Source organism: Bubalus kerabau, chromosome 19 (genome assembly GCF_029407905.1).
Source record: "Bubalus kerabau isolate K-KA32 ecotype Philippines breed swamp buffalo chromosome 19, PCC_UOA_SB_1v2, whole genome shotgun sequence".
NCBI classification, from domain to species: domain Eukaryota; kingdom Metazoa; phylum Chordata; class Mammalia; order Artiodactyla; family Bovidae; genus Bubalus; species Bubalus kerabau.
In genome coordinates, this window is record NC_073642.1 from 28423763 (window position 1) to 28444631 (window position 20869).

A 20869-nucleotide genomic window follows, 5' to 3' on the forward strand; every position below is an offset into this window, starting at 1 on the left:
TGTTTATTTTTGTTTTTTATGTCCTGATTCTTAGAGGTGGATCAAAAAAGATCTCGCTGCATTTTATGTCAAAGTGTGTTCTGCTTTTTTTCCTCAAGAGTTCCATTGTATCTGTTCTTTTATTTAGACATTTAAGCTATTTGCAGTTTATTTTTGTGTATGGTGTTAGTGAGTAGTCTGATTTCATTCTCATATTCATTGCTAAGGAATTTGTCTGGTGTCCTCCACGGTGGCTGCTCCCAGTTTCCATCCCCAACATCATTGTAGAAGGGTTCCCTTTGCTCTATACCCTCTCCAGCATTTATTGTTTGTAGACTTTTTGATGATGGCCTTTCTGACTTGTATGAGGTGGTTTCTTATTGAAGTTTTGATTTGCATTTCTCAAATAATGAGTGATGTTGAGCATTGTTTCATGTGTTTATTAGCCATCTGTATGTCTTCTTCAGAGAAATGTCTTTTTAGGTCTTTTCCCCACTTTTTGATTGGGTTGTTTGTTTTTCTGGTATTGAATTGTACGAGCTGCTTGTATATTTTGGAATTTAATTCTTTGTCAGTTGTTTCATTTGCTATTATTGTCTCCGATTCTGAGAGTTGTCTTTTCCCTTGTTTATGGTTTCCTTTGCTATGCAAAAGCTTTTAAGTTTAATTAGGTCCCACTTGTTTATTCTTGTTTTTATTTCCATTACTCCAGGAGGTGGGTCATAGAAGATCTTGCTTTGATTTATGTCATTGAGTGTTCTGCCTGTGTTTTCCTCTAAGAGTTTTATAGTTTCTGGTCTTATATTTAGGTCTTTAATCCATTTTGAGTTTATCTTTGTGTATGGTGTTAGGAAGTGTTCTAATTTCATTCTTTTGCATGTAGCTGTCCAGTTTTCCCAGCCCCACTATTGAAGAGGCTGTCTTTGCCCCATTGTGTATTCTTGCCTCCTTTGTCAAAAATAAGGTACCCATAGGTGAGTGCAGAGAAGGCAATGGCACCCCATTCCAGTACTCTGGCCTAGAATATCCCATGGACGGAGGAGCCTGGTGGGCTGCAGTCCATGGGGTCGCTGGGAGACGGACACGACTGAGCGACTTCACTTTCACTTTTCACTTTCACGCATTGGAGAAGGTAATGGCACCCCACTCCAGTGTTCTTGCCTAGAGAATCCCAGGGACGGTGGAACCTGATGGGCTGCCGTCTACGGAGTCGCACAGAGTCGTACACGACTGAAGCGACTTAGCAGCAGCAGCAGCATAGGTGAGTGGGTTTATTTATGGGCTCTCTATCTTGTTCCATTGGTCTATATTTCTGTTTTTGTCCCAGCAATCTTGATTTCAGCTTGTGCTTTATCCAGCCTGGCATTTCACATGATGTACTGTGCATATAAGTTAAAGAAGCAGGGTGACTATATACAGCTGACATAATCCTTTCCCAATTTGGAACCAGTCAGTCTGTTGTTCCATGTCCGGTTCCAACTGTTGGAGGCAAGTAAGGTGGTCTGGTATTCCCATCACTTTAAGAATTTTCCACAGTTTGTTGTGATCTACACAGTCAAAGGCTTTACCATAGTCAATAAAGCAGAAGTAGATGGTTTTCTGGGATTCTCTTGCCTATCCTGTGATCCATCGGATGTTGACAATTTGATCTCTGGTTCCTCTGCCTTTTCTAAATCCAGCATGTACATCAGGAAGTTCTTGGTTCACGTATTATTGAAGCCTAGCTTGAGGATTTTGAGCATTACTTTGCTAGCATGTGAAATGAGTGCAATTGTGTGGTAGTTTGAACACTCTTTGGCATTGCCAATCTTTGGGACTGGAATGAAAACTGACCTTTTCCAGTCCTGTGGCCACTGCTGAGTTTTCCAAATTTGCTGGCATATTGAGTGAAGCACTTTCACATTATTTTTTAGGATTTGAAATAGCTTATCTGGAATTCCGTCACCTCTACTAGCTTTGTTCGTATTGATGCTTCCTAAGGCCCACTTGACTTCGCACTCCACGATGTCTGGCTCTAGGTGAATGATCACACCATCGTGGCTATCTGGGTCATTAAGACAATCTTTGTATAGTTCTTCTGTGTATTCTTGCCACTTCTCCTTAATATCTTCTGCCTCTGTTAGGTCCATACCATTCCTGTCCTTTATTGTGCCCATCTTTGCATGAAATGTTCCCTTGGTATCTCTGACTTTCTTGCAGAGATCTCGTCTTTCCTATTGTTTTCCTCTATTTCTTAAACATTTTTACTTAAGAAGGCTTAGTCCTTGTGGATTATTTATTACAGTGACAGATTTCTATGTATATGTTAGAGATAAGTATTTCTGTGTACTTGTGTTGAAAGAAAGGAAGGGAGGCAAGAGATAATCCTTGTGGATTACCTAATACAGATACAGATTTCTGTGAGTATGTTAGAAGTACAGATTTCAGAGCATATCTGGAAGGGAGGAAGGAGATAATGATCTTGAATTATCTATTACAGATAGAGATTTCTCTGTACATGTTAGAGATACAAATTTCTGTGTATATTTGAAGGAAGGAAGGAAAGAAAGATAATCCTTCTGAATTATCTATTACAGATCCAGATTTCTGTGTCTATGTTAGCTCTGATGTCATAATTCATCCTTGCTCTTTCACTTTTTCTTGGAAACTTCTGTTTGTGTTTGAATTCTCAGAGTCACTTTTTTGTGTTGTAAATTTGTTCCTTTGTATCTTTTTTTTTTTTTTTTTGTCTACAAGGGAGAGCATATGCTATTTTCTTTATCTGCCTGGCTGACTTCACTTAGTCTGTAATACTTACAGGTCCATCCTTGTGACTTTTAGTGGCGTAGTTTCATAATTTCAATAGCCTTTTTTCATGGCTGAATGAGAGTCCATTGTATATATGTACCACATCTTCTTCAACCTTTAATGTGTCAAAAGACATCTTGCTGGTTCTGTGTCTTAGCTCCTGTAACTAGTGCCGCAGTGAACGCTGGGTGCACGTGTTTTTTCGAATGATGGTTTTCTTGGATGCAGGCCTAGATGGGGGTATGTCAGGTTCTAGGCTTAGTTTTTTTGAAGATCTTTTTTCTAGCATGTGGAGGCAGTACTTTCTAGGGCTTTGGCAATCTCCATTCCCACTGACTATATCAGTAAGTTCCATCACTATCTGGCTCCCACATTTATTGTTTGCAGACTTGTGATGACGGCCATTCTGATAGGTTGGATTTGATTTCTTGTTGTCATTTTGATTCACATTTCTCCTGTAATAATTAGGGATGCTGAGTATCTTGTCCTGTGGTCGTTTGGGTTGTTTTTTTTCTTTCCTAAGAGGGTGTGAGGCAAATTGACTTTTGAAATTGGCTTCTTGAAAGTTGACTGTGCTTGGAATTTATTTCTGCAATACCTGCCGCAGGACCTTTCCTGAGAGCAGCCTTCATTTACAGCCCCACAGGCCTTTTGAATTGGAGGTGCCAGAAAGCACTGGTGAGCAAGTTGTAGTTCCAAGAAATGTCCACAAGGTGGCAGCACTTCTCCATGCCCAGCTCTGGTTCCACCTGCAACCAGAGCCTAGGGAAAGATGGCTTCCTGGGCTGTGGATTAGAGTGAAATGTGAGCAAACACCCAAGGACTTGTGTCTCACTACTTATTACCCCTAAAACTCCACCCCTGCCCTCAAGACTCCTACCCTGGGTCCCTGCTCCCTGTTGAGCTGTCTAGGAGGCTGCACTCTCAAGAAGGAGGCTTGAACTGGGAATACCAGTACCACAATACCTGAAGGCTAGGTTACTTTTCCAAGGTTCGAGGCTAGAGGTACTCACCATCCTTTGGGTGCATTTGGGGCTCTGGTCCCAGCCAGAGCAAACTAGACAGTACAGGCTTAAGAGGGGGCTCAATGCCTAGCTCTCTCAACCCAACTCCAGGCCAGTCATTGAACCCAAGCCTGCTCAGGCTCCAGGAATGGGACAGCTCCCTAAGTCAGGGATGTCAGGGGGAATAAACCAGTCGTTGAATTTTTTTTCCTTTTCTTTTCTTTAATCTCATGCCAGTGCTACGTTGGAGTATAGTTGATTTGCAGTTTGTTGCTTATCTCAGTATATTGCTGCCTGATTTAATATGACATATACATACAGCATCTCTCTTTTTTTTTTTGGATTCTTTTACCACAGAGTAATTGGCAAAGGTCTAGTAGAGTTTGCTGGGCTGAACATCAGGTCTTTCTGAAGTATCTATTAGAGATACAGATTTCTGTGTATATGTTAAAGATACAGATTTTGGTATATATGTTAGACATACAGATTTTTGTTAATATGTGTAGGAAGGAAGCAAGGAAGAAGATAATCCTTGCAGATTATCTATTACAGATGTAGATTTCTGTGTGTATGTTCAGTTGCTCAGTCGTGTCTGACTCTTTGCAACCCCATGAATCGCAGCACGCCAGGCCTCCCTGTCCATCACCAACTCCTGGAGTTTACCCAAACTCATGTCCATCGAGTCAGTGATGCCATCCAGCCATTTCCTCTCTGTCGTCCCCTTCTCCTCCTGCCCCCAATCCCTCCCAGCATCAGAGTCTTTTCCAATGAGTCAACTCTTCGCATGAGGTGGCCAAAGTATTGGAGTTGTATATATGTTAGTGATATACATTTCTGTGTATTTTTCAGAGATTCTGAGATTTCTGTATTTGTGGGAGGAAAGTTAAAAAAAAGGTGAAAGTATTAGTCACTCAGTCATGTTTGACTCGCTGCCACTCCATGGACTGTAGCTCACCAAGGCTCCTCTGTCCATGGAATTCTCCAGGCAAGAATACTGGAGTGGGTGGACATTTCCTTCTCTGGGTATCTTCCTGACCCAGGGATTGAACCCAGTTCCCCTGCATTGCAGGCAGATTCTTCACTGTTTGAGCCACCAGGAAACCCATTTGTGGGAGGAAGGGGCAAAGAAAGAAGAAAGGAGGGAATCTTTTGGGATTATCTATTTTAGATACTGATTTCTGTGTATATGTTAGTCCCGTCCTCCTAATTCATCCTTGCTCTTTGAACTTTTTTGGAACCCTCTGTGTTTGAATTCTGAGAGTCTCTTTTTGTGTTCCTCTATTTTTTCTTTTAATTTTGCCTGGAATTCACAGCATATGCTATTTTCTTACTCTGCCTGACTTTATTTAGTGTATGATCCTCCAAGGTCCATCCTTGTGGTGACCAGTGGAATAATTTCATAATTTCAGTGGCGGTTTTTCAAGGCTGAGTAATGGTCTGTTGTATATGTGTACCACATCTTCTTTAAGCTTGAATGTGTCAGTAGACATTTTCCTGGGTCTGTGTTTTGGCTACTATATGTAGTGCTGCAGTGAACACTGGGGTGCATGTGTGTTTTGGAATCATGGTTTTTCTTGGGATACAGGCCCACATGTGGGAATGTCAGATCCTAGGCTTAGCTGTCTAGAAAGGTTTTTCCCTGTCATGGGGAGGCTGTCCTTTCTGGCGGCTATTGTTGATGTGCATTCCCATGTACTGTGTAGGGGGGTTCTCTCTCCTCCTGACTCACTCCAGCATTATTTTTTGTGATGTAAGAATTGCCATTCTGAGTGGTGGGATTTGATTTGTCATTGTCATTTTGATCTGCATCCTCCTGTTATGATTAGGAATCTTGAGCATCTTATCCTGTTGCATGGTGGGAGTTTTTTGTTTGTTTGTTTCCCTTTCTTCTTTTCTTTAAAGATGTCAGGAGAATCTACCTTTTGCAGTTGACTTCTTGAACACTGTTTATGTTTGGAATTTACTTCTGCAGTACCAGCCCCAGATCCTTTCCTGAGGGCAGCTTTCATTAACAGCTCCACAGATCTTGTGAACTGGAGGTTTGAGTAAGCACTGCTGGTTCCAGCAGTGCTTACTCAAACCTCCAGTTCACAAGATGAATGCCTTAGTGAATGCCTTAGTTGAATGCTTAAGGTGAATGCCTTAGTGAATGCCTTAGTTGAATGCTTAAGGTGAATGCCTTAGTGAATGCCTGCTTCCTGGGCTGTGAATTAGAGTGGAATGTGCCTGAGTAAACACCCAAGGGCTTGTGTCCCACTACTTCTTCCCCCTAAAACTTCACTCTTCACATCTCAACTCATCCCTGCCTTGCCCACAGAACCCTGCTGAGGTGCCTAGGAGGCTGCACTCTCAGGAAAGAGGATTGATTTGGGGACTAGGTTACTTTTCAAAGCTCAAGGCCAGAGGGTCAGGCAACCATCCTTTGGTTGAGCTAAGATGTCTGGTCACAGCCAGAGCAAACCAGACAGTATGGGTTAAAGAGGAGGCTCAATTAAGGATACCTGCTCAGCTGTTCAGTCCCACTCCAGGCCAGTCATAGGAGCCAAGGCTGCTCAGACTCCAGGGATGGGATAGCAGCCCAAGTCAGGGAGGTGGGAGGAAATTAACTAGGCTTTGATTTTCTTCAATCTGATGGCGATACCATACAGGAATATGGCTGATCTGCCATTTGGTGCTTGTCGTCAGTATTACAGTATACAGCCACCTGGTTCAAAATGACATATGTTAACATCCTCTAGGAAGATCTGTGGAGAAGGCAATGGCACCCCACTCCAGTACTCTTGCCTGGAAAATCCCACGGGCGAAAGAGCCTGGTAGGCTGCAGTCCATGGGATTGCTAAGAGTCGGGCACGACTGAGCGACTTCACTTTCATTTTTCACTTTCATGCATTGGAGAAGGAAATGGCAACCCATTCCAGTGTTCTTGCCTGGAGAATCCCAGGGACGGGGGAGCCTGATGGGCTGCCGTCTATGGGGTCGCACAAGTCGGACACAACTGAAGTGACTTAGCAGCAGCAGCAGGAAGATCCGCTGGAGAAGGCAATGGCAACTCACTCCAGTATTCTTGCTTGGAGAATCCCACGGACAGAGGAGCCTGGTGGGCTACAGTCCATGGTGTTGCAAAGAGTCAGACATGACTGAAGTGACTTAGCACGTATTAACATACTGTTCTTTTTTTGGGTTGTTTTGCCCTAGAGGTTATTGCAGAATTTCAAATAAAGTTCCCTGTGCTGAACCATAAAGAATGCTATAAAAAAGGCTGAACGCCGAAGAGTTGATGCTTTTGAACTGTGGTGCTGGAGAAGACTCTTGAGTGTCCCTTGGGCTGCAAGGAGATCAAACCAGTCAATCCTAAAGGAAATCAGTCCTGAATATTCATTGGAAGGACTGATGCTGAAGCTGAAACTCCAATACGTTGGCCACCTGATGTGAAGAACTGACTCATTTGAGAAGACCCTGATGCTGGGAAAGATTGAAGGCAGGAGGAGAAGGGGATGACAGAGAATGAGATGGTTGGATGGCATCACTGACTCAGTGGACATGAGTTTGAACAAGCTCCGGGAGTTGGTGATGGACAGGGAGGTCTGGGGTGCTGCAGCCATGGGGTCGCAGAGTCAGACACGACTGAGCGACTCAATTGAACTCCCTGTGCTGAACATTGGGTGTATGTGCACTATCTGTTAGATATACAGATTTCTGTGTAAATGTGGAAGAATGAAGAAAGGACATAATCCTTGTGGACTATATATTACAGATACAGCTTTTTGGGTATATATTAGTGTTAAGTGTTAGTTGCTCAATTATGTCTGATTCTTTGCAAACCTGTGAACGGTAGCCCACCAGGCTTTTCTGCCCATGGAATTCTCCTAACAGGAATACTGGAGTAAGTTGGCATTCTCTTCTTGAGCTCCTAATTTATCCCCAGGTTTTCTTTTTTTTTTTCCCCTTTGAAATTCTTTGTGTTTCAATTCTCAGACTCTCTTTTTGTGTTGTAAATTACTTCCCCTTATTTCTTTTCAAAATTTTGCCTACAAGGGACATCTACTGCTAGTTTCTTCCTCTGTTGCTGATTTCACTTAGTGTCAGTCAGTCAGTTCAGTTCAGTCGCTCAGTCATGTCCGACTCTTTGTGACCCCATGAACCGCAGCATGCCAGGTCTCCCTGTCCATCACCAACTCCCGGAGTTTACCCAAACTCATGTTCATCAAGTTGGTGATGCCATCCAGCCATCTCATCCTCTGTTGTCCCCTTCTCCTTCTGCCCCTAATCCCTCCCAGCATCAGAGTCTTTTCCAATGAGTCAACTCTTCGCATCAGACGGCCAAAGTATTGGAGTTTCAGCTTCAGCATCATTCCTTCCAATGAACACCCAGGACTGATCTCCTTTAGGATGGACTGGTTGGATCTCTCCTCCAAAGTCCATCCTTGTGGGGACTATTGGCAGAATTTCATAATTTAAGTGGCGGTTTTTCATGTCTGAGTAAAGCCCATTGTATATATGTGTATATATATGTACCACATTTCTTTAAGATTTAACCTGTTGAGGGACATTTTCTTGGATCTGTGCCTTGGTTATTGTAAATATCACTGCAGTGAATGTTGGGGTGCATTGGTCATTTTGAATGACTGTTTTTCGTAATAAGGCCCAGGTGTGGGTATTGAAATTCTGGGCTTAGCTCTATTGAAATTTTCTTTCTGGCCTGTGGAGACTGTCATTTCTAGGGGCTGTTGTCACTGTCCATTCCCATGGAATATGAAGGAGGGTTCGATCATCTCCATGGTCTCTCTCATATTTATTGTTTGCCGATAGTCAGGATGGCCATTCTGTCAGATGGGAATTGAGTTCTTGTGTTGATTGGCATTCCTCCTGTAATAAGTAGGGATGCGGAGTATCATGTCCTTGGGCTGATTGGGTCCTTTTTTCTCCCTAAAGGGTGTGAGGAAAATTTACCTGTTACAATTGGCTTCTTGAAAGTCGGTGGTGTTAGGAATTGATTTCTGCAATACCCACTGCATGACGTTTCCTGAGGACAGCTGTAAGCACTGGTGGGTAAGTGTAGTTACAAGAAATTTCCACAAGGTGGCAGCACTTCTTCATGCCCAACTCTGGTTCCCCCTACACCTAGTCTTAGGGAATGGCGATTTCCTAGCTGTGAATTAGAGTGGAAGGTGCCTGAGAAAACACCCAAACGCTTGAGTCTCACTCCTAAAGCTTTACCCCTCCCCTCCAGACTCATGCCTACCTGGAGCACCACTCCCTGCTGAGGTGCCCAGGAGGCTGCACCCTCAGGAAGGAGGCTTCAGTTGGAGACCCCAGCACCAGGGCCCTGGATACTTGGTAACTTTACCCTGGCCCTGGAGGCCAGAGGATCAACCCACCATCGTTGGGGTGCACTAGGGAGTCTGTTCCAGCCAGGGAAAACCAGACAGTACAGGTTTAAGAGGAGTCTCTATGAAGGGCACCCTGCTGGGCTGTCTTAACCCCACCCCAGTGCAGTCCTGGAACTCTAGTCTACTCAGAGTCCAGGGACGGTATAGCAGTGCAAGTCAGCGAGGTCAGAGGGGATATAATAGGCATTACTTTTCTTTCTTTTTCTTTTCTTTAATCTCATACCAATGCTATGTTGTAGTCAATTTGCAGTTTTGTGATTCTCAGTGTACAGTCAGCTGATTCAGTTAAGACATATATATATATATATATACACACACACACACACAGCATATCTGTTCTTTTTATCAATTCTTTTGACATAGAAGCTATTGAACAAGGTTGAGTAGAATTCCCTGTGCTGAAAATCAGGTCCTTGTGGAATATCTATTAGAGATACAGATTTTTTGTATATGTGGAAGGAGATAATCCTTCTGGATTACCTATTACAGATACACATTTCTGTGTATAAGGTAGTAGCAACCTCCTAATATGTATCTGGCACTTTCCTTTTTTTCCCTTTGGAATTGTTTGTGTTTGATCTTAGAGTCTCTTTTTATGTTGTAAATTACTTCCTCTGTATCTCTTTTTTTTTTTTTTTTTTCAATTTTGTCCTCAAAGGACATCATCTGCTATTTTCTTCTTCTGTTGCTGACTTCACCTGGCATATTTTCCTCTAAGGTCCATCCTTGTGGGAACCATTGTCATCATTTCATAATTTCAGTGGCGATAATTGAAATCTGAGTAATAGCTCCTTGTATATATGTACCACATTTCTTGAAGATTTTATCTGCCAGTGGACCTTTACTTGGGTCTGCCTTGGCAATCGAAAGTACAACTCCAGCGAAGTTTGGGGTGGTTGTGTCATTTTGAATGATGGTGTTTTGTAATGTAGGCCCAGGTGTGGGTATTAGAATCCTAGCTTTACCTCTCTCGACTGTTTTGTTCTGCCCTGTGCAGGCTATCCCTTCAAGGGGTTGTTGCCAATGTATGTTCACAGGGAACTTGAAGGGGAATTCCATTATTTCCCGGCTCTCTCCTCCATGTACTGTTTGCAGACTGTTAGGATGGCCATTCTGTCAAATGAGATTTGATTTCTTGTTATTGTTTTGATCGGCATCATTCCTGTAATAATTCAGGATGCTGAGCATTTTTTCCTGTGGTCGTTTGGGTTCTTTTTTTCTCTTTTCTTTTTTTATTTCCTTAAAGGGTATGAGGAAAATTGACCTTTGACATTGGTTTCATGAAAGTCAGTTGTGTTTGGAATTTATCTCTAATACCTGCCACAGGACTTTCCTGAGGGCTGCTGCTGCTAAGTCCCTTCAGTTGTGTCCAACTCTGTGCGACCCCATAGACAGCAGCCCACTAGGCTCCCCCATCCCTGGGATTCTCCAGGCAAGAACACTGGAGTGGGTTGCCATTTCCTTCTCCAATGCATGAAAGTGAAAAGTGAAAGTGAAGTTGCTCAGTCGTGTCCGACTCTTTGTGACCCCATGGACTGACTGCAGCCTACCAGGCTCCTCCATCCATGGGATTTTCCAGGCAAGAGTACTGGAGTGGGGTGCCATCACCTTCTCCGATCTTAAGGGCGATCAGCCCTAAATATTCACTGGAAGAGCTGAAGCTCCAGGATTTTGGTCATCTGATGCAAACAAATGACTCATTGGAAAAGCCCCTGATGCTGGGAAAGATTGAGGGTAGAAGGAGAAGAGGGCATCAGAGGATGAGATGGCTGGATGGCATCACCAATGTAATGAACATGAACTTGGGAAAATTCTGGCAGATGGTGAGGGACAGGGAGGCCTGGTGTGCTGCAGTCGATGGGGTCGCAAAGAGTCAGACATGACTGGGCAACTGAACAACAACAACACTGCATATAAGTTAAATAAGCAGGGTGATAATATACAGCTTTGACGTACTCCTTTCCCAGTTGGAACCGGTCCATTGTTCCATCCATGTCCGGTTCTAACTGTTGCTTCTTGACTTGCATCCAGGTTTCTCAAGAGGCAGGTAAGGTGGTCTAGTATTCCCATCTCTTTAAGGATTTTCCACAGTTTGTTGGGAACCATGCAATGAAAGACTTTAATTGTTTGAAAAATTTTAATTTATGAAAGTTTTAAATTTTATAATATAAAAATATATACCTCTATTTTCATATATGAGATATGTTCCTATATTATCATTTAAGAGATATATACCTATATTTTCATATAAGACATACATATCTGTATTGCTATATATGAAATATATACCTCTTTTCATATATGAAAGATATATAGATATTACTCAGCAAATAGCAAAATAAAAGTGGGAGATTTTTTAAAATAGGAGATTCCATTAGGAAACTAATTTTGATGAGAATTTTTAAAAATCACATGTTTGCTTTACAAAGAATTTATCAGTCAAGTGTAGCCAATGAATCTAATTACAGGATAAATATGTTTTTTTAAAACTTAAGTTCCTCTGTCAGTGTCTCTGAAAACACATTTTATTTTCATTATTTTTGATACCTACATATTGATTTCAGTTTGCAATACCCTATAAATGGAAATCACTTAGCAATCTTCTAGTTTCAAAGTAAAACTTTCGTATGTATTAAGATGTAAGACAGTATACTTGAATTAAAAGGGTTATCTTCAGTCTCTAAATGCATTACTCAAAAGACAGTGAATTTCTTTATAGTCCCTGGACTGGTATTTGCAAGTCTACTAAATCAAAAGCTCTGGAACTTCAGTCTGACAATTTGGGTTCATAAATCCTCCAACTGATTCTGAAGCACCCCAAAGTTTAAAAACTACTGCTGTAGATGTCCCAGTGAAACACATTTTACCAAGCCCAAGTTGTAAGAATTATCATCATTATAAGTTATAGTAAATTTTTGATTCTTTTGGTTAAAGAACAATAGCAAAGGATTCCACACTCCAAATATATACACTCATATTTTCATATATGAAATATATACCTAGGTTTTCATATATGAGATACATACTGAATACTACTCAGCTATAAAAAAGATTAAAATAATGGGTTTTCAGCAATATAACCCTGGACATTATCATAGTAAGTGATGTAAGTCAGAAAGACAAAGAGAAATACCATGTGTTATCACTTCTATGTGAAATCTAAAACATGACACCAGTGAACTTATCCATGAAACAGAAACAGACTCACAGATACAGAGAACTAGAGGTTGCCAGTGGGGAGAGGGAGGTGGGAGGGGCTAGACAGGTGTCGGGGACAGAGACAGAAACTGCTAGGTATAAAGTCAGTAAGCTACAGGGATATATTCTACAGCACAAGGAAATATAGACTCTATTTGTAATAACTTTAAATGGAGTATAATCCATAAAAATAGTGATTCACTTTGTTGTACACCCCAAACTAATATAGTGTTGTAAATAAATTGTACTTCAATTTAAAAAAATTGTTGATGGCTCTCTACAAAAACAAACTAATCAAAAAAATTGGCAAAATAAAAATGGGAAATTTTTAAAAATAGAAGATTCCATCAAGAAACTAATTTTGGTGAAAAACTCCCTTAGGCTCATGGTGTAATCCCCATGTCTTGGTGTAACTTTAAGGCATATATCTTGCTATCAGAGGGCTGTTAATCTTACAGAATCCTAAAACATCATTAACAACTCACCTAGTCATACAGAAAGAGGTGAAGCTGTATCAGCACGGCAAACTGTTACACCTCAAATGGAATGGTCAATCTGAGGCCTGAGATGTAGGAAATGTCAGCTGACATGGTGGTCTCACCATGAGCCACCTGGTCAGTGACTGAATTTGCTCAAGTAAAAGCTTTTATTGGGAAGTGGACCTTGGTCCCAACACAATGGGACCTTTATAGGGAGCAATGCAGGTCTCTAAAACTGCTCAAAGATGCACATGTGTGTGTGTTAGTTGCTCAGTCGTGTCTGACTCTTTGTGACCACATGGACTGTAGCACGCCAGATTCCCTGTCCATCATCAACTCCTGGAGCTTGCTCAAAACTCATGTCCATCGAGTCGGTGATGCCATCCAACCATCTCATCCTCTGTTGTCCCCTTCTCCTCCTGCCCTCAATCTTTCCCAGCATCAGGGTCTTTTTTAAAATTAGTTCTTTGCATCAGGTGGTCAAAGTTTTGGAGCTTCAGCATCAGTCCTTCCAATGAATATTCAGGACTGATTCCTTTAGGAGGGACTGGTTGGATCTCCTTCCAGTCCAAGGGACTCTCAAGAGTCTTCTCCAACACCACAGTTCCAAAGCATCAATTCTTCAGCGCTCAGCTTTATAGTCTAACTCTCACATCCATACATGACTACTGGAAAAACCATAGCCTTGACTAGATAGACCTTTGTCGGCAGGGTAATGTCTCTGCTGTTTAGTATGCTGTCTATGTTGATCATAGCTTTTCTTCCAAGGAGCAAGCATCTTTTCATTTCATGACTGCAGTCACTATATGATCCAGCAATCCCACTCCTAGCCATACATCCAGACAAAGCTATAATTTGAAAAGATACGTGCAGTATTCTAAAAGAATTTGTGAATACCTTGCTGCATATCTAACAAAAAACCTTTACTCTTACATCTGAGATATCAGATTTATTTTCACATATTGCCTGCTATATGTAGACCCTTGGTTCATACTCTAGATTTTTCACATACTGTCATAATTAAGTCCAATTTGAGTTTTAGCTTAATTTTTATGATAGGCTTTCCCTCCAGCAGCATAGGAGCATTCCCTTTTCTTCAGGCCCTGTTACCCTGGTATGACATTTCAAACCTCCAAAATGTTACCTGTTGATATGAATATCAATTTCATTCTAGCTCAGTTTGAACAGAGAAGCAAAAAATTAGGGGGCCTATGTTTTCTGTTTTCTTTATGGAGAAAAATGAAACTGTTAGAAGAAAAAGTTCCTGCAGCTCATGTGCTCTTTGAGTCACTAATTGTTGGCAGGAATTTTATTTTTAAGTGTGATTCTTCATTCATATAACAAATAACAGAATTAAATGAAAGTAGTTTGAAATGATGGCTTGCTTCTACGTAGAAAATCTGAGCCAAAGGAAACAATAGAAACCGCAAAGATCAGGGTGCACAAAGATCAAGATTTTAAGAATATTTTAGGTTTGCAAATAATAGTTAATATGCTTGCAATTTCAACAATATATTTTTATACTGATAAAGAATGTATTTTTCCAGAATATTTCCAGTGTGGTCACCTCCTGCTGGAAGCCTGGGATGCTGAAATCAGGCCACTTCCTGTTTGTCTTTACAGGACACTGGGCTGCACTCTGAGAAGTTCCTGGATCTCCCCTGGACCTGACCATTATGTGGCTAGAGAAATTGGTAACATTGTTGTTTTGCCTGTTGAAATGTTTAATGACACAGATTCTTTCAATTTCCTGATGTGTGTGAAGTGTGGAGCCCAGTGATGATTTCTTTTTCAAGAAATCTACATTCTTGCTCCCATAGGAGGGTGGGCCCCTGTCCAACGGTGAGAGACCCTGCATGTGTGTGACCTGTGCCTCCTGGGAGACCAGCCCTAAACTAGTTTGAACCTGACCAAGTTCTGTCTATATGGTAGACTTAGACCTCTCTAAGTCTTGTTTACACTGATGTTTAGACGAGACCGTGCACTTTCTGCAGTGAGGACATTTAGGCCTGATCTTGTACTCTCTGCACTAGGACATGGAGACCTGGGTAGAGACCTGGCCTGGCCTCTGTCCTGGAAAACTCTGTGCCTGCGTCTGAATGTCAGTGCTCAGGGGTCTGGAGCTGAGATGGGCTTCTCTGGGTAACCGTGCTCTTCTCTGAGTGGGGTTCCATGGCCCTCCCAGGGGTCAGTGTTGTGGTAGGGTTCGTAGTCTTTCTCCCTGCCAGATTTACCTTCCCTGGGGCCCCTTGAGACTCCTCAGGTGGGCTAACTAGTAATTATTCCAATGTTCCAGCACATTTAGGTTTAATAGGGAGGCAGGTTCACCTGGTGAATTGATTCCAGGGCACAGGAATCGGGCAAAAAGTCAATGGGCAGCAGGCGAGGCTGCTCCTGTGACCTCCTTCCAGTCGACTCTCTCCTCGGAAGGGAACAGAGCTGCCCCTTGTCTTTCAGCCCAGCTCTCCTGTTTTCTCAGCACCACAGCGGGACAAGAAAGACAGAGCCTGCCAGAACCAAGGTAGTGTGTTCACCTCTAGCATGAGCTTTCAAACCAGTAAAAAATCACACAGAACCAAAGTGAAAACAGGAGGGGCCTGATTTCTCAGGGACAATTGTTGGGAGAGGAGATGGTCCGTACACTTCTTTCTAGGGTCCCAGAGGCCCTAGGGACCAGGCTTGTTTACCTTGGGGGCCCACCGACCACAGCCATGGTGTCCTGACTGTGGGGACATGTGACCCCAGGTGGGTGGTCTGGGGACTGTGTGAGTCTCACCCCATCTCCATGGGTCAGGATCATGTGTGTGGGGAGACCATACGTACAAAGCTAAGAAAAAGGGGAGCATACTCATATGAGAGAATTTCACTTGTGTTTAGGAATTAATGCTTTATGGTATTCACTTTATACAGGCCTGTGCCTGTTTTATTCTTTACCCCCGCGAGGTTCACCCTCCCTGGGGCTCCTGGAGACTCCTCAGGTGGCTACCTGGTAATTATTCCAATTCACCAGCACAAACATGGCGGGAAGGGAGGCAGGTTCACCTGGTGAATTGATTGCAGGGCACACGGATCAGGTGAAAAGCCAATGGGCAGCAAGTGAAGTTGCTGCTGTGATCTCCTTCCAGTCGACCTTCCCTCCTCAGCAGAGACCAGACCTGGCCCTCGTCTCCCAGCCCTGCGCCTGGTGTGTGTTTTGTCAACACTTCAGTGGAACAAGAAAGGACCAAGCCTGCAAGAACCAAGGTAGTGTGCTCAACATTATCACGACGGCTCTAAAAACAGTTACTGTCACACAGAACGAAAGGGAGAAGAGGAGGACTTCTCTGGGAAAGTCTGACTGACCATACACTTCTTTCTACCACCACAGAAGTTTACAGAAACTCACTCATTTCACTTTAGGGGCCCAACCAGCAGTGACATGGGTCCTAACCAAAGGTTGTGCAACCCCAGGTACGGGGTCTGGGGATTGTGTGGGTCTCACCCCATCCACGTCAGGATCCTGTACCTGGAAACACCATATATGTTCTTTACCTGAAGTGTGTTTTGTCCCCTCGGAGATTCCCAACGTCTGAATTGAGGGTGTTGACCTGATTAACCTGTGGTCCTTTTTCTTCTCTTCACCTTGTCGCATTCACATGAGGTCAGGCACCTTTGAGTGGATTGCTGCTCTGTGTTTTGCGGAGTGAAAATCTTTGGTGGTGTCATATTAATATCATAGCATATCCCTTATCTAATCATAGGGGTCACCACCGCCTGAGTCCCCTACACTGAGCTCAGATAATTTAATTTGTAATTTAATTGTTATTTTATATTGGAGCACAGTTGATTTCTGTTGTTTTGTTTGTTTAGGTGTATATGAACTTGATTCAGTTATACCTAGATGTATATCTATTCTTTTTCTGCTTTTTTACTCCTATAGGTTATTACAATTTTTCCAGTACAGTTTCCTGTTCTATTCAGAAAACTTGATATATTATCAACTTGATATATATTAGTGCATATATTTTCATCCCAAACTATTAATTTATCCCTCTCTTATAACTTTCTTTTGATAATTGGAATTTGGTTTTCTCAGGCTGTGAGTCTATTTGGTACATTAGTTCACTTGTATGAATTTATAGATTCCACCCATACATATCACATATTTGTCTCTGACTTGCCTCACATAGAGCTATAATTTCTTGGTTCATCCATGCTGCTGCCAATGTCATCATTTCATTTTGTTTTACGACTGAGGAGTATTCCAGTGTATAGATGTACCTCATAGCCTTCACATTTCTGTCACTGGACATTTTGGTGGATTCTATGTCCTGGCTATTGTAAATAGCGTTGCCCTGAAAGTTGAGGTGCACGTGTCATTTTGAATGATGATTTTTTTCTGGACCTGAGTCGAGGAATGGGATTTCAGATCATATGATACCTCTCTGTTTAGTGTTTCAAGGAACGTCCATGATGTTTTCCATAGTGGCTTCACCATCTACATTCCTACCAAGATTGTAGGAGGATTTCTTTTTCTGTACATTCTCTACAGTGTTTATTCTTTGTAGATCTTTTCAATGATGGCCATTGTGCCTAAGGCAATACCTTATTGAAGTTTTGATTGGCATTGATTTAATAATTATTGATGTGGAGTATCTTTCCATGTGCTTTTATTATTTTACACCTTGTGAGTACAGTTTACCTCGTGAAACTGGCTTCTAGAAACTTGACCCTGTTTGGAATTCTTTTGCGATGATTTACCTCAGGACATTCCTGAGTGCAGGTGTAATTTAAAGTCCTGTTGGACTTTTGACTATTAAGAGCCCTTCAACATGTGTTTTATGGCTTCCCTGTTGGATCAGCGGTAAGGAATCCACCTGCAACGCACGAGACTTGAGGAGACACAGTTTCGACCCCTGGGTTGGGAAGATCCCCTGGAGCAGGAAATGGCAACCCACTCCAGTACTCTTGCCTGGGAAATCCCATGACAGATGAGCCTGGCAGGCTACAGTCCATGGGGTTCCAAAGAGTTGGACACAAGTGAGTGACTAAACAAAACAGCAGCTGTTTTAATGTGTATATCTTGATCTGAACCCCCTAATTACTCCCTGCCCCCTGACATTTCTTTTTGGTAAACATCAAGTTTCTTTTCTAAGTCTGTGAATCTGTTTCTCTTTTGTAATGAAGTTCATTTGTATCCATTTTTAGATTCGGCCAGAAGTGATATCCTATGATGCTTGTCTCCCTATTTCACTTTCTTCACTTAGTGTAAATCACCTCTGGTTTCTTCCCTGTAACTGGAAATGTCATTGTTTCATCCTTTTTTATTTCTGAGTAATATTGCATTGTGTATATGTACCCCATCCTCTGTATCCATTCATCTGTCTTTGTACACTTAAGTTGCTTCTGTATCTTTGTTATTGTCCCTAGGGCTGCCATGACCTTTGGGGTGCAGGTGTCTTTTTATATCTTGGTTTACTCTGGATCTACACCTAGGTATGGTATTACTAGATCACTTGGTACTTCTATTTTTAGTTTTCTAAGAACCTCCATAATGTTCTCCATAGTGGGTGTACGATTTACATTCCCACTAACGGTGTAAGAGGATTCCCTTCTCTCCACCGCCTCTGGAGAATTTACTGTTGTAGGTTTTTTGATATGGTCATTTAGATCAACCATATTGCCTTTCCAATGACAAAGAAAGGTAATGCCAAAGAATACTCAAATTACTGCACAATTGCACTCATCTCACACACTAGTAAAGTAATGCTCAAAATTCTCCAAGCCAGGCTTCAGCAGTATGTGAACCATGAACTTCCAGATGTTCAAGCTGGTTTTAGAAAAGGCAGAGGAACCAGAGATCAAACTGCCAACATTCGCTGGATCATCAAAAAAGCAAGAGAGTTCCAAAAAAACACACATACATTTCTGTTTTATTGACTATGCCAAAGCCTTTGACTGTGTGGATCACAATAAACTGTGGAAAATTCTGAAAGAGATGGGAATACCAGACCACCTGACCTGCTTCCTGAGAAGTCTGTATGATGGTCACGAAGCAACAGTTAGAACTGGACATGGAACAACAGATTGGTTCCAAATAGGAAAAGGAGTTTGTCAAAGCTGTATATTGTCACCCTGCTTATTTAACTTATATGCAGAATACATCATGAGAAATGCTGGGCTGGAAGAAGCACAAGCTGGAATCAAGATTGCTGGGAGAAATATCAATAACCTCAGATATGTAGATGACACCACCCTTATGGCAGAAAGTGAAGAAGAACTAAAGAGTCTCTTGATGAAAGTGAAAGAGGAGAGTGAAGAAGTTGGCTTAAAGCTCAACATTCAGAAAACTAAGATCATGGCATCTGGTCCCATCACTTCATGGCAAATAGATGGGAAAACAGTGTCAGACTTTATTTTTTTGGGCTCCAAAATCACTGAAGATGGTGATTTCAGCCATGAAATTAAAAGATGCTTACTGCTTGGAAGGAAGGTTATGACCAAACTAGACAACATATTATAAAGCAGAGACATTACTTTGTAAACAAAGATCCGTCTAGTCAAAGCTATGGTTTTTCCAGTAGTCATGTATGGGTGTGAGAGTTGGACTATAAAGAAAGCTGAGCACAGAAGAATTGATACTTTTGAACTGTGGTGTTGGAGAAGACTCTTGAGAGTCCCTTGGACCACAAGGAGATCCAACCAGTCAATCCTCAAGGAGATCAGGCCTGAATATTCATTGGAAGGACTGACGCTGAAGCTGAAACTCCAATACTTTGGCCACCTGATGCGAAGAACTGACTCCTTGGAAAAGACCCTGATACTGGGAAAGATTGAAGGCGGGAGGAGAAGATGATGACAGAGGATGAGATGATAGGATGGCATTACCAACTCGATGGATGTGAGTATGATTAAGCTCTGGGAGTTGGTGATGGACAGGGAAGCTGGCATGCTGTAGTCCATGGGGTTGCAAAGAGTGGGACACGACTGAGCGACTGAACTGAAGAACTAGTGAGATTGAGCATATTTTTATGTGCTTTATAGCCATGTCTGTGCCTTCTTTGGAGAAATGTGCATTTAGATCTTTGATTTTTTTATTGGATTGTTTGTTTTCTGATATTGTGCTGTACAAGTTGTTTATATGTGTTGGAGATAAATTCCCTGTATCTTTGTTTACAAGAATTTTTTCCATTCTGAGGGTTGTCTTTTTTCTTTCACTTGTGATTTCCTTTTCTGTGCAGTTGCTTTTAATGCTTATTAGGTACCATTTGTTTGTGTTTTATTTTTCATGATTCTAAGAGGTGGACCACAAATGCTGCGTTTTATGTCAAAGTGTGTTCTGTTTTTTTTCTTCAGTACTTTCATAAAATCTTTCATTTAGATATTTAATCTATTTGAAGTTAATTTTGTGTATGGTTTTAGGGAGTAGTCTAATTTCATTCTCATTTTCATGCTAAGGAACCTGCCCCGTGTCCTCCACAGTGGCTGCTCCCAATTTCCATTCCCAGCATCAGTGTAGGAGGGTTCCCTGTGCCCTATACTCACTCCAGCATTTATTGTTTGTAGAATTTCTGCCTGTGGCCATTCTCATCAGTGTGAGGTGATACCTTATTGAAATTTTGATTTGCATTTCTCTCATATTTAGTGATGTTGACATATTTTCATGTGTTTTTTTTTTAAACAGTGTGAGTTAAACTTACTTACTTCAAGTTAGTTTCTTGAATGAATATTCAAAATGTCTTCCCTGTTTTGAATATTTTTTCCCATAATCTCCCTTAGGGCATTTCTTGAGGGCAGATGTTTTTAACTTACAGCCCTGCAGGCCCATCACTTCATGGGAAATAGATGGGGAAACAGTGGAAACAGTGTCAGACTTAATTTTCTTGGGCTCCAAAATCACTGCAGATGGTGATTGCAGCAATGAAATTAAAAGACACTTACTCCTTGGAAGGAAAGTTATGACCAACCTAGACAGCATATTGAAAAGCAGAGACATTACTTTGCCAACAAAGGTCCGTCTAGTCAAGGCTGTGGTTTTTCCAGTGGTCATGTA

At 41.8% G+C, this 20869-nt stretch overlaps 1 protein-coding gene across 38 annotated transcripts in view; it reads left to right on the forward strand.

Moving 5' to 3' along the window:
• LOC129634548 (uncharacterized) overlaps positions 1-20869 on the forward strand; it is a 65934-nt gene that overhangs the window by 3749 nt on the left and 41316 nt on the right. For 11 of the 38 annotated variants that reach the window (XM_055556853.1, XM_055556856.1, XM_055556872.1 and 8 more), the window contains exons 3-6: positions 8703-8815; positions 14461-14531; positions 15317-15358; positions 15963-16080. In XM_055556853.1, the coding sequence (XP_055412828.1) occupies positions 8784-8815; positions 14461-14531; positions 15317-15358; positions 15963-16080 (263 nt within the window). In that variant the 5' untranslated portion in view covers positions 8703-8783. Of the gene's footprint in view, positions 1-8702; positions 8820-14460; positions 14532-15183; positions 15359-15897; positions 17498-18605; positions 20648-20869 lie in introns of those variants that run through there. The other 27 variants (XR_008705720.1, XM_055556851.1, XM_055556858.1 and 24 more) reach the window with 18 other exon arrangements.